The sequence below is a fragment of the Pelophylax lessonae genome (genome assembly GCF_965119305.1).
Source record: "Pelophylax lessonae genome assembly, chromosome: 4".
In the NCBI taxonomy this organism is placed as follows: domain Eukaryota; kingdom Metazoa; phylum Chordata; class Amphibia; order Anura; family Ranidae; genus Pelophylax; species Pelophylax lessonae.
The window spans coordinates 568,077,774-568,091,903 of NC_138771.1; the positions used below are offsets into that span (position 1 = coordinate 568,077,774).

General features: G+C 43.5%; 1 protein-coding gene across 8 annotated transcripts in view; it reads left to right on the forward strand.

The window, feature by feature from the left end:
• The window catches only part of SORBS3 (sorbin and SH3 domain containing 3), a 125,752-nt gene that overhangs the window by 12,388 nt on the left and 99,234 nt on the right, over positions 1–14,130 (forward strand). For all 8 annotated transcript variants that reach the window (XM_082255777.1, XM_082255775.1, XM_082255781.1 and 5 more), the window contains exons 4-7: positions 9,280–9,340; positions 9,421–9,499; positions 10,157–10,709; positions 12,425–12,517. In XM_082255777.1, the coding sequence (XP_082111903.1) occupies positions 9,280–9,340; positions 9,421–9,499; positions 10,157–10,709; positions 12,425–12,517 (786 nt within the window). The remainder of the gene's footprint in view (positions 1–9,279; positions 9,341–9,420; positions 9,500–10,156; positions 10,710–12,424; positions 12,518–14,130) is intronic.

A 14,130-nucleotide genomic window follows, 5' to 3' on the forward strand; every position in this document is an offset into this window, starting at 1 on the left:
TAGCAACTTACATCGTAGCCAGAGATACACAACATGTCATGTTTTCCTCCGATAACTAGCGTGTATGTTTGTTTCCAGCCAAAAAAATGGCCGCCATGTCCTCCCATCCGTAATCACGCCACACACCACAGGCTCCTCCCAACGCGTTTTGTCATAGATTGACGTCGTCAATGGTGAGAGGTCTTAACCTTCCCCCATCCACACCGACTGCCAACCAGTTCCTGGTCCCGGCCTGGGCGTGGTGGCGGATGGGGTCGAGAAAGGGGAAGAGGGCGGCCTCCTCCTCCTTACCAACAAGGAGGTAACTCCACTACTTTTATAACAGATTTGCACCCTAATGTAGCGTTAGCGAGGATGCAGATCAATATATAACCACACATCCCTCTTAACAAGACCGAACCCCCTTTCAGAATTATGGTCGGCCTTATAATATTCAGCCAGGGAATAATGCCTGGCCACACTCTCAACATTATGGAGAAGAAAACTATCCTCCTATGAGTGGTTCTAACCACTACAATGGGGAGAGGAATCAGGATTTTTTTTCCGGGGTCACACAAAGAACAAAGAGGTTAAAAGATGAAAGATAGGGACCCGAGGGCGGAGGAGGGTCCGCAACAAAAATAAGGCGGTACTGAGAGATGAAGGACTTTTTAATCTAAGTTCTGTCAATCTCTCGAACGAGGAAAAGTTTGTCCTTAATCATGGTCTGAAATTTGCCCCCCCCCCCCCCCAAGCCACTCAACAAATTTGAGACTTTTGTTGATTTACAGAAATATGTCGGAAAAATTAACATTAAAAGATATCTGTTAACTAATCCCAATCACCTTAAATTGGAATATTCTATGGGAGGGAATTGGCGGCCTTGACCTTGATCAGTTACAAGTTAAAAAACCTCAAAACAACTATGTTTAATCAAGGTCTGAAGCTCTTAAAGGAGCTTAAAGACATAATAGTGAGACCTGCAGATAAGGGGGGGGGGGCGCTATAGTTATCTTGGACACCACTTCATACAACTCTGAAATGAACAGACTTTTGTCCGATCATAATACTTATGTCCCCTTAAAGGGAAATCCAACTAGAGCTTATAAGAAAGAGTTGGTGTCCCTGGTGGAAAGTGGATTTCAAAGCAAACTTCTCACCAAAAAAGAGAAACCCTTTCTAGTACCATCCACCCCAAGAATCCCTATAATCTATTACCTACCAAAGGTCCACAAAGATCCGGTGCACCCACCCGGGAGGCCCATTATCAATGGTATTGATTCGCTTACCTCCCGGGTGGGTATGTATATAGACAATTTTTTGCAGCCTTTGGTGGCCAAGACCCCATCTTTCCTGAGAGATTCAATGCAGGTTATTAATGAGCTGAAAGACACTAAGTGGAAGGATAGTTATGTACTCGTTATCGCTGATGTGTCATCACTATATACCATTATCTCTCATCAGCATGGGAGGAAAGTGGTATCGCACTATTTGAAACAAAACTCTTTATTGGGTTTCCAAAGACAGTTTATATTGTCCCTTCTTGATTATGCAATGGGGCTCAATTATTTCTGGTTTAGTGGCACCTTTTACTGGTAGAATAGGGGTGTGGCCATGGGCGCAAAATTTGCGCCCAGTATGGCAAACCTTTTTATGGCCAAGTGGGAGGAGGATGTCATCCATAATAGACCAAGGCCAGAGGTTGTGCTCTGGCGGAGGTATATTGATGACATCCTCCTCCCATGGGATGGGGATTTTGATTCCCTTGAACGAATGAATTTATGGCCACACTGAATAACAACGATGGGGGTATTATCCTACAACATGAATTCAGTAAAACAGAAATCCACTTTTTGGATCTCAGAATCAGGGTGGTAGAGGGTCAATTTGTGACATCCACTTTTTTCAAAGAGACTGACAGGAACGGATTTATTAACACCACCAGTTGTCTTCATGCAGCATGGTTGAGATCTCTTCCTGTCAGTCAATTTCTGCGACTCAAGCGGATTTTCTTCACGAAGCCTCTTCCCTCAAGGTTAAGTTCCTTGAGAAGGGCTATAAAGAGGAGGATCTTGAGAAGGGCTATAAAGAGGAGGATCTTGAGAAGGTTCTGGTCCGTGCTGATTAACGCAATAGAGAAGATCTGTTGCAACCTAGGGCACAGGCGAGTAACGGGTCCATTCAATATGCATTTTTTTTTTCCTACTCTTTGCAACACTTTTCATTTAAAAAATAAATTACACAAACACTGGCATGTGTTGCGTAATGATGGTCTATTAGGCCCCCTTCTTCCTGATTCACACTCGGTGGTATTTAGAGGGTTTCCCCCTCTAAAGCTACAGGTGGCCCTTAATATTGTAGACCCCCCTAAAAGGGTGTCCTTCTTTCAGAATAGAGGAGGTTTCTTTCCCTGTAGAAAATGTGCCATCTGCAAGCTTAATATGATCAGAGATAGAAGAGTTGAGTCCTTCCGCTCAAATTGTACCCAACAAGACTTTGGGATTAAGCCTTTTACCTCCTGTACCATGAAACACGTAGTATATCTCTTCAGGTGTCCGTGCAGCCTCGAATATGTGGGCCGCACAATTTGGATGCTACATATTAGACTAAAAGAACACGTGGCCAATATTATCAAGGGCTTCCCAAAGCATAGTGTGTCAAGGCACTATGACCTCTGCCATGGGAGGAACCTGAGTGGTACTACCTTTCTCTGGATCGATACATTTTCCAGGAACTGGAGACGTAGTAATATGACCAAGGGCGTCTTGAGACTTGAGACGAACTGGATTTACAAAATTAAATCCTATGCTCCGTATGGGTTAAATATTGAATGGGATTTAAACTTCTTTACCAATAACTCCTAATGACAATATTGGTATCTTGGGTCCTCTGAGTATTTATTTTGAGGCTGTTACCTGTGGGTGATAGCCTCGATTTAATTTGGTTTGTGGTTTAGATTTGATTTATTTGCATATTTTACAATGCCAGTTTCTAATCTTTTTTCCAGTCACTTTTTTTATTTGGGTTATCCTGTCCAGCTTATATGTTTTTTATGTATTCATGCTGTTTTTAAGATATTTAATTATTATGTATCTGGTGTGTATTGTTTTATGAGACACATGTTTGCCATGTTTCTTCCTAGCAATTTGGTTTCCGGCCACTAGATGGCGCTGCTTCCCGTTGTTCAATTTATTATTTATGCCCGTTTCAATACAGGGAATTAGCATATTTCTATCATTCATGTTTGTTTATTGATTTAAAACGATTAGCCATCTGGTACGTAGATTGGAGTATTCTATTGACCCCTGATTGTGTGTCGATATGAAAGAAATAGACCTCCTTTATACTATGGCTTCGGGTGGCTGGAATGCTTAATGGTTCGTTTCCCACTTCCGGAACGCAATGATGTGCTCCGTCCGTCCTGTGCAGTATATATGGATCGTCACCACCGCTTGGCCACACCCCTGACGACATCAATCTATGATGAAACGCGTTGAGAGGAGCCTGCGGTGTGTGACGCGATTACGGACGGGGGATGCGGTGGCCATTTTGTTGGTTGGAAACCAACATACACGCTAGTCATCGGAGGAAAACATGACACGCTGTGTATCTCCGTCTATGATGTAAGTTGCTACATGTTTGTGCGAATAAACATCTTTAATTGTGCTGCACCATGAGGAGTGTTCTGCCTTATTTCTGTATGTACTGATGATCTGTGAGAGGGACGTCAGATTCATTGCTGCAGTGAAACGCTGGGAGATTCCTTTTCGGTTATCCTGATCCAGATCCCTGCTGTCTGTGATCCCTGTAATGAGGATCATAGGTATCTGGTAAGAGGCTGTGTCATCTTTTATGGTGACGGTTCTCTTCTATATCTTTCTACCACTAAGAAGATAATCCAGTTTGGAGTGAACTCTTTTACTGGGGTCTCCTTCTGCTTGGATGTGGACTTGATGTTAGTTAATTTTATGATATTAGCGATACACCTCTATTTTATGTGTCTTATTTGATCTGTTTTGCTATTTGGGATCATGTGTTGGCTGCTTTTGACAATAGTAAGGATATTGATGTGAATTAAGCGCAGCAAACTATCCATAATTTGTGTACCATGCCTAGAGGAACTGAGCATGCAGCTTAGAAGACTGCATGTTCCCTGAGCAGGGGACCTAAGATCTACATCCATAAATGTCCCAGATAAATACATGACAACAAATGTCCAAACAATACTTTATATAGGCCAATATGTGTATCACCTAAATGCCTCAACAGCCATCAGTTTTTTTCTACTACGAGACAAGGGGACAAGTCTTTTGCCAGGTGGCACCTTCCTAGAAAAAGCATTTCTCTTTCATTCATCGACGGACACAGTGCTCCATAAATCATAACTACTCCAGGAGTAGGACTAGGCAGAACAAAAAACACCTGGCTACGCCCATGGGCCGTCCTCAGCTGGTATATAACCCTCCTCTCTGCTCTAGGTAATAGGTAAACAGTTTTAATCTATCTAGTCAGGAGTAAGGACCTAGGCTCCCAGCTGGGATCTCTGGCCCTAGCAATTTGCTCCTTCCTTACATCTTTTTTCTCTTGGGAGATTTACAATCAACTGCCAGGCTACACTCTAGGTTGGCTGACACATAGCCCCATGATCAGAGGCTGGCCGGCAAGTTAAACATTTTGCAGGGTCGAATGTGACCAGGCTTGGGTCTGAGTCACAGCAGTCCCTTGGCCAAAAGCTCCCCTACTTTGGTTGGCGAGGATTCTGTCTGGAGCATTACCCACACCATAGAAGGGTAAGTACAGTCCCCACTCACCCCTTTTGGTGGTTTTCTTTGAGGTAGATGCGGGTAACCTCCAGGGACGGTCGGACCTACCTGCAGGCTCCCTCCTCCCATTCTTAAATCCCTCACTGAGCCCGGCTTCCCCCACTCCCATCCTCCCCCCCCCCCCCGTCTGGACGTAGAGTCTGGTGGGGGTCCCAGAGCAGAGAATACAGCAGAAACCCCTGGGGTCTTCCCCACTTTCCCTACTCTGTAAGGGTCCTGGGATAGTGTGCCTCCTGCCCTGGTAGTCTGGAGGGGTGCATGCCCTGCTGTTTGCAGAGTGAGTATAGTGCAAAGGGGTCCCGGTGCAGAGTGCACAGCAGAGTCTCCCCTAAACGTGTGTCCTACCTTCAGGGGGGGGGTCCTCTTGTAAAGCGTGCAGCATTGCAGAGGGTGCTGGAAAGATCCTGGCAGCATGCTTTAGTGTTTGTAGCTGATGGTGGCCATTTTCCCTTAGTCTGGCTGGTCTCTGTTTGGTGGCCATGTTTGTGTAGTCGGATGATGTCACGGGGGCCATTCCTCCTTAGTGTCCTATTCCTGTGCCCGGGACATATGAACAGGGATAGAGTCAATGATGATGCTGGGTTCAAATTCTCATCGCTCCTTCGGTCGGTAGGGTGAGTCTTTGGGGGTCCCTGTTATCTCTTTCTGCTGATAGGTACCCTGAGCCTTGAAGGGATCCTTTAGTGGTGCCAAAAGATCGTTTTTGTACTGCAAGATCTTCCTTTCCTCATGGAGCCCCAGAGTCACATCTCCCCCAGCGACCCCCTCATGGAGGTTGCAGGTCCCTTGGAACCCCAGCTTCCCATGGTTGACCTGACGGCGGTCCTGCAGTTCTTAGTGTCCTGGATGGAAGTGGCGTGTGGGCAAAGGCCCAGGAGGATGCATCCCTCGCCTTCCCCTGCTTAGGCTGCCTCATCTGATTCCGCCGTGAACGCAGCCCATCCAGGGGGATTTAATATCACACCCCCTGATCTTTTTCATCTGATGTTTAATAAAGCAACCATGATCCCAGTAGATGAATCCCCGTCCTTTAAGGACCTGGCTGACAAGAAAGCGGAGGCTGTGGAACGCAGCATGTTTATTATGGCTGGTTCGGCATTGCGGCCAGTCTTTGCCTCAGCCCTGGTGTCTCGGACCCTAACGGAATGGCCCAAGCTTTTGGGCCAGGGCCTGGGGGGAGTGAGCAGGTCCCCGCTGCTTATGTTGATTTATTGGACCAGTTGGTCCATGGGATTCAGTTTATTTGTGATGCAGCTTTGCATATAGCTCCTGTGTTGTCCAAACTTTGTTTCAGGGGTGGTGATTAGGCGCGTGCTGTGGCTTAAGAATTGGTCCGCAGACCAAGCCTCTAAAAAAGCTCTCCTTGATCTTCCCTTTCAAGGCGATCCCTTGTTTGGGGCTACCCTGGATGACATCATTAAGGGTATCGCGTGTGGAAGAGTACCTTCCTGCCACAGTCAAGGAAAGTGAAGGAACCTCGCCACAGAGAGGGGCCCTCCTTCTCAGCCCATAGAAAATTAGTTGTGCTTCTGGGACAGAGAATAAGAGAAATAGATCTTTTAAATCTTCACTGGGAGGTTCCAAGCAACCTTGGTCCGGTAAGCCTAGAGCTAGCTTCTCCGGACCCGCAGACAAGACCCCTTCAGCATGAAGGTCTGCCCTCATCCATTATTGGGGTGGGGGGACATCTTCGCTGGTTTCTGGCCCCGTGGACTTCTTTTGTGAGCATCGAGGAGATCCGTGAAATGTTTCTTTTGGGGGTACCCAGAAAGGGGCCCAAAGCTTGTCCTTTTTATGTTTTTTTAAGGCCTGAGTCTTCTTGTGCAGATTTAATTCCTGCAAAGGTTCAGGTAGTGTTCAAACTACCTAAGATCCCCCCTATCCCTGTCCAGGGAATTGAATTACCTAGGTCTGATTTTAATTCTGACCAGGGTGGTTCTTCCTCTGGACAAATTTTAGGAACCACAGGCCGTGATTTACCAGCTGCTGTCACACAGATAGTTCTCTCTCCCGATTTGCATACAGGTTCTGAGTCTGGTGGTATCCACCTTCAAGACATTTCTGTTTGCACAATCTTACATGCAGCTCCTTTAGCAGGTTCAGCTCCACAGGAGGATACCGAAGTTCGTGGCGAGATCACAGGTTCCTCTGGCAGACACCGCATGCGTTCAAGGGCCACAGTAAGGCCAGTATCATCCTTGGCTCTGGCTTCTTTCACAGTTTCTGTGAGGAATCAAGAGTGAGAATCTTCCAATCATCCAGGTGGCCATAAACAGTCTAATCTACCATCCTGCTTTACAGTCACTGGTTTTAATGGCTTAGCTAGTGAAAGCTAGGTACTGAGGTATAGAGGTTTGTCTGGATCAGTGCTCCCCACTATGGTAAAGGCAAGGAAGTTGTCTTCCAGCAAGATATACAATCGTACGTGGAAAGCATACATTTCTTGGTGTGAGTCAACTGGCGCTCATCCTCGATAATTTTCTGTGGCTCGGATCTTAACCTTTTTTCAATGGGCCGTTGTTCAGAAGTTGGCCTTGAGTACCATCAAGGGCCAGGTGTCTGCCCTGGCAATCTTCTTTCAGCGACCCCTAGATATGCACCCTTTAGTTCGTACCTTCATTCAGGGGGTTTGACATATGGCTCCACCTGTACAGTCTCTTTTGCCGTCATGGGATTTCAATTTAGTGTTTTCGGTTCTCCAGAAACCTCCATTTGAGAATATTCAGGAGATTCCTTTGTCTACGTTATCCCAGAAGGTGACATTCTTGGTGGCTATTACCTCGGCTTGCAGGGTATCAGAATTGGCGGCATTATCCTGTCACAGTCCCTATTTGGTGGTCCATAGGGATAAAGTGTCTTTGTTCCAGGCCATTATTCGTGCCAAAAATTGTCTCTGACTTCCATTTGAATGAGGACTTTGGTTTGCCTTCCTTGTGTCTCAAGCCGGCTCCTCCCAAGGAATTTGCTTTCCATACTTTGTATGTGGTTCGTGCATTTTGGGTTTATCTGGCAGCTACTGAGTCTTTTCGGATGTCAGACTCACTTTTTGTGGCTACGGACGGACCGAGAAAAGGGTGAATCAGATGAATTAGACAGACAGTGTCTCAGGCCTATTCCATTAAAGGTCAGGTTCCACCTTTCCCTGTATCGGCGCATTCTGCTCGGGCGCTGAGTGCTTCTTGGGCCTTCCGTCATCAGGCATCATTATCGCAAGTTTGCAAGGCGGCCACTTGGTCGTCGGTGAAAACCTTCACAATATTCTGTAAGGTAGATGCTTCTTTTGGCCGCAAAGTTTTGCAGGCTGCTGTTTAGGAGGGGCTATTCCCACTTGAGGGGTGTTTTTTTTCGGGCTTCAATATCGCAAGTTTGCAAGGTGGCCACTTGGTCTTCCGTGCATATCTTCACAAGCTGTTCCCACTTGAGGGGTGTTTCTTTCTTTAAACCTTTATTTTTCAGACGGGGCTCCTGTGTCCTAGTTAAGGGCTCTTATGTTTAGCCTTGGGTTATTTTCCCCACCCCTCATTTTCCTTTTGGCCCTGCTTTTGGACGTCCCACTAGTTATGATTTTTGGAGCACTGTATCCATCGATGAAAGAGAAAATGGGATTTTTGTACTTACCGTAAAATCCATTTCTCTGAGTTCATCGATGGACACAGCACCCACCCCTCAATGGAGTTCTGATACTTGTAATACTGCTTGCTACTAAACTGATTTCCTAGAGCAGAGAGGGGGGTTATATACCAGCTGAGGACGGCCCATGGTCATAGCCCGGTGTTTTTTGTTCTGCCTAGTCCTACTCCTGGAGGAGACAATATAACCCACTAGTTATGATTTATGGAGTGCTGTGTCTGTCGATGAACTCAGAAATTGATTTTGCGGTAAATACAAAAATCCCATTTTTCTCATTGAATGCATGCTCTGACTGGACATGGTAGAAAGTGTGACATCACTGTCCCTCCTTTAAACCTCATCATATTTAGCATTCATTGAGAATTATGGGAAGCATTCTGTAAATGGTGCCTGTTCCACGAAACTGACCTCCTGTGTTCAGAAAGGCAGTTGACTGGCACAGGACCCAGAAGCTGATGAGATCACTGGAGAAGTGATTTTTAGCTTCTAGAGGGATCCCATAGGTATAGTATATGCATAGTTAAATTGGGCAAGCTGGACCAAAGTAACTGTTTAATATGCCATTCCTGAAATTCTTTTTTACCATTAAAAAATACAATTTCAACAGAGATTTTTGCAATTTTAATAGTCGATGTTCCATTCTGGGAACCAAAGCCCATAGATCTCACCATAGAATGAGAATAAATGATAGCTGTATAAAGTGATTTACCTCTCCAGCATCTCCCAAAAAGGCTTTTGTCCAGCATGTCCTGTAATCTAACTATTTCAGAGAGCACCTGTAATTCTATAAAACATGTAGAGGGCCATTATGGCTAGTAACCTCACCTGATTATATTTGTTCTTCCAGAGTGTGGACAAACCCAGAGAATGGTACAGAAACATGTTTAGAATTCTCCATCCTCTGTCAGGTAAGTACCACTAACACAAAATAATTCAATATAACAATTAAATCTCCATAAAGATCAGTATGAAACGATTTTTTCTTCAGATGCTGAAGACAGTGACAGTGAGGGGTCCATCCAGGCTGAAGACGGATCACGGACACACCATGTGAAAACTGTTTCTAGGTACATTTTGAATAAAATATGTAATTCCTTAACTGCATTTTATTGATATGCTTTTCTTTTTTCTTGGGTTTCAGATTAGAAATGCAGGAAAGCCTGTATTTTCTTTCATGTATGATTGATGGTACCATCCATCTTCTTCCTACAGCACCTACCATTTTTATACTATATAGGTAATGTTTGTTGATATCTGACCATCACACCCATATGAGCTTTTTAGACATCTATGTCCAAACCATAGGCATTAATGGGAAAAGTTTAAGTGTGTCTCTGGGAATTAATGCCCATTCAGTCAAATCTTGATTTTTTGGATCTATTGTGCTAGAACAGAAAATTACCTTTCCCAAACTGTTGCCACAAAGTCTTTGTATCCTGTATCATTGAGAACATTGTTCACTGGAAACACAGGAACTCAATAATTTGGAGGGCTTCTACGTACTTTTGGGTAGTAGGTGTTATGGTCAGGTGTCCACAAACCTTTGTCCATAAAGTGTATATACAGCTTAAAACTGTTAAGCGTGTGACTGGTATAGAGATTTTTTTTAGACTGGAAATGTTCTGTCCCTGAAACTGCAACAGCAACGTTTTACAGCCTGATTATACTACATGACATGATCCATACATTTACATTATTCAATATTCATCATTTTTTCTCTACAGATATCTAAATAAAGGACCACACAATGAGCCAGATCAGGATGAGCAATCAGGAAGAAGTAAAGAAACCAGCCACCTGCACATAAAACTGAAGTCTACTGTCAGTGATTCACCAAGCAAGATAAGCGGAACCTCTAAAGTTCAGACATCAACCTCATTACACTCCACTGGAAATTCTCATCTCTTGTTAAATAAACCATCAAAAGAACAGCGATCTCCACCTAGCAGGTCTGAAGAGTCACAGTTTACACCTCGCTCCACCGATACATATTCCTCAACAATCTATACCTCCAAACAGCCTCAACAAACACAGGCCAATGCCAACCAAAAGCAAACTCCAAAACCTGCTTTGCCTAATTCAAATTCTTCTAGGTCATCGTACACTTCGCGAGTCTCTGACTTTCCTCATACTCAATCACTCCTTACAAACAAGGAAACATCCTCTCCAAAAAGCCCCACAGAGAAGAATAAGTACTTCACTTTAGGAGTCAACTCTTTGGCCACAAGTCCTTTAAGCCCCACATCCAGAGATCGAAAGAAATCCACTAAAGTGTTGGTAAGTGGTGACTGAGTGGATCTGTGTAAAGTCTGGAATATGATGTGTGTTCCAGATATTATGTAACAAGATATTTTGTGACAATATATGTGCAGAACATCCATTCAGCTGTTTACGATGAACTTTGGTTCAGATTTATGAAAAAATTTCGAACTTTATTTTTAGCTTTGACAAGCGTAGCAAAGTGTTAAATCCACCAGTTTTTTGTATTGTTGTCTGTGTTTCTGCTGGGGAAATTTACTCTCTATTAGTCCTAGTGACCATGGCAAGTGGATAGGATAATGGGGGAAATCCAAAATGTATAGTTGTCTCTGGAACAGAAATAATGGGAAAATCTTCCAATTGGGATACCTGTTCTGGTAAAAACGAGCAAAGAGAAAATTTTCCCTCCCCTTCACTTCTCTTTCTTCTCTGGGACATGAAGTGAAAGGATATCACTCTAATGGGGAAAAGGCATCAAAATACCTGACAGGGGTTTTAACCATTCATGATTCAAACTATAAAATACATATTTTTGTTTAAAATGTTCCTTACATGTCTCATCTAGTAGTTGTCTACATTGTGCACACCAAACAGTCAGATTCAAAATTTCCTTTGAACAGATGTGATGTTACAGTACAGGTTTAGGCTCCATTCACACTTGTACGACTCCAAAGTTGTGCTGACTTTGTAATGCAAATTTGGTGCAACTTTGACTCAATTTTAGATGGGTGCAACTTGGATACGACTTTGTCTTTGACCAGTGATAATGGACAACTGTTGTACACAAGTGGCGCATATATGAATGGTTATCATTGGAAAACACAGGGAACTACTTATCATGGAACTTTGATGTCCTAAGTTGCATGACAAGTCACACAAGTGTGAATGGAGCCTTAGAGTGTTTTATTTAAGGTGAACCATGTAATTTCTCTTGCTATCCAATTGCTGCTGTTCTACTTGTACATAGAGACTGCCGTACACTCTTTATTTCTCCCTCTCTTATGCCAATTTCTAGCAATTCCTAAGTAGCAGCTGTGAAAACTCAAGCTGGAAATCTGACTTTTAAAGTATAGTGAGTTCTTGGACAGTCTGCTTAGATAAATAACATCATCCCTTCTTTCTTTATTGGCTGGAACTATCATTTTTTTTTTCTATCCGCTAAAGTCATGCCATGTTTTTAAGACCATACAATCATTTAGATAGACATTGATATCCACAAACATTAACCCTAACAATTACTTTTTCTTATTTGTTCACTTTTAGTCTGTTAAATATACCATCAAAAGCATTTTGTTGTATATATTGGGTAGGTGCAAAAAAAAAATGTTCTGTGTCCTGGTAACTCTCCTTGCATTAATTTAAGTCTGAGTCCTCCTAGTTCTTATCCAAAACAAAACAATAATTAGTGTCTATGCGACAGAGATTAGTAAAATGGGAAGGTTTGAGTAGTTTTAAGCAGAAGTCAACTGGGCACGGTTGACACCTCTAAATCCACAAAAAAATGTTGTTAGCCCACAACAGAACTTAGCTGACTAGTAGCTGAGGGAATTTAAGGCAGCAAGTGTTGCAGATCTTTGAATAGATAAAACATGAGGAAATGTGTATGAGATCACAGAAAGGCACTGCATATTTTTTCCCCTCTACTGTATACTCTCTAGTGAAGCAAATATTGTTTCTGTAAATATATCATACAAGCATTTGTATTTACAGCCTCTCTCCTCATTACTTGACAGGACCAGCTGGAGACGGAGCTGCGTGAGTTCACAGAAGAGCTGGACAGAGATCTGAAGGCCCGGAAACGCACAGAGAGCCTGGAACTGTGTGAGGTGAGAAAATGAACAAGTACACAGCCATCTCTGTTATATTTGGGACTCTGGTCCTGATAAACCAAACTCCCAGCAGACTAAGACTGGCCAAAAACTGATCGAAATTTGGCTAGTTCAGAAGAGACCAGCTGAACTTCGATCAGAGTGTGGCCATCCTTGCTCGACAGAAGTTGATTGTTCAGTCAACTTCTGCTGAAGGGATACGTTGGAAAACTTTTCTCGATTAGAGGCTGCTGCCGCTGATCAGTGTATTCTGATACCAGTGGGTGCCGCTGTCAGAATATAATGTCACGATGAGGGAGGGATTCCTCCATATACCTTGTTTGTGTGGTTGAAGGAATTTGTTAGTTTTGTAGCCAGTGTGTAGCCAGCTTAACACTGGAAGAGTTTTGTTTCAAATGTTTTATTTTAGGAAGGTTTGTTCGATATTCTAACCTAGAGTTACTCAACCAGTGTGCCGCAAAGGGTCCCCAGGTATGCTGCGTCAAAATGACCACAACTTGGGTAACTATCTGCTCATTAATCACTGCTGGCCAGTAGGTTGTTGCAGCAGTGCCAGTACGGTGCCGGTCTGCTGTCTAAAACTCACTTCCCTCTGCCACAGACACTACCAACCACATCTTGCCAACCTATTACATCATCGGTTGCTGTGGGCGGGTCCGGCGTACAAGCAAGGGTTTGCTGGGATGTGCGAGCCGGTAGACGCCCACTGGCATGCCTTTCCCCAGGGGAGGCAAAGCTGACCATAAAGAGAAGAGAAAAACCAGGGTGAAGGCTCTTCAGTGGCTGCATTTGAGCTCCGTGAGATACAGGATTTTTAACCTTTGAATGGGGATTGCTTTGCTTGTAATATAAATGTATGTAGGTATATTTATAAAAAAGATAAAGATAAAAAAAGATATGTTTGTTTTAATTACTGTATTATATTACTGATAGTAGTAACTGTACTTCTTTTTTTTATATTTTTATTTTATTGTATATATTTTTTATATTGTATTCCATTTGCACATTTTTTTTCTTTTAATTGTTTTCCACTTGCACATCTGCTGCAGTTTGGCCGCAGCGCAGGTGTAGTGCAGGATACCTGCAGTTTTCATGTGGGTTACCTGTGGTTTCCCATAGACTTTTATTATGTCCCTCATTTTTATGTGCTTTCAAAAAATGCACCAAAAATGTAGGACATAATAGAAGTTTGAGAAACCGTAGGTAACGCACATGAAAACCACGGGTATCCTGCACTACACCTGCTCTGCGGCCAAACTGCAGTGAGTCAATGTGAAAGTTCCCCTATTGTAACAATTGTTGTGTCAGGTTTTTTTTTTTCCAGTTCAAGACCGCAATACGTATATATACGTTGCGGCTTTGAAATGGTTTACCAGGGTTATGGCTGAAGATATCAGCCATAACCTCGGTATTGTTTTTTTACAGCCGGCAGCTGGTTTTCTCTTGAAACCATTCCAAGTGGCTCATGACCCACTGGGACGCTTTCAGAAGCAGTGGCAGGGGATGTCCCCCCTTCCCACCTGCTCACCTGACAAAACAATCCAATGGTGTGGCCAGCTAGTCCCAGAGGCGATGAAAGAATAGATTCTCTTTCATTGCCTCTATATCCT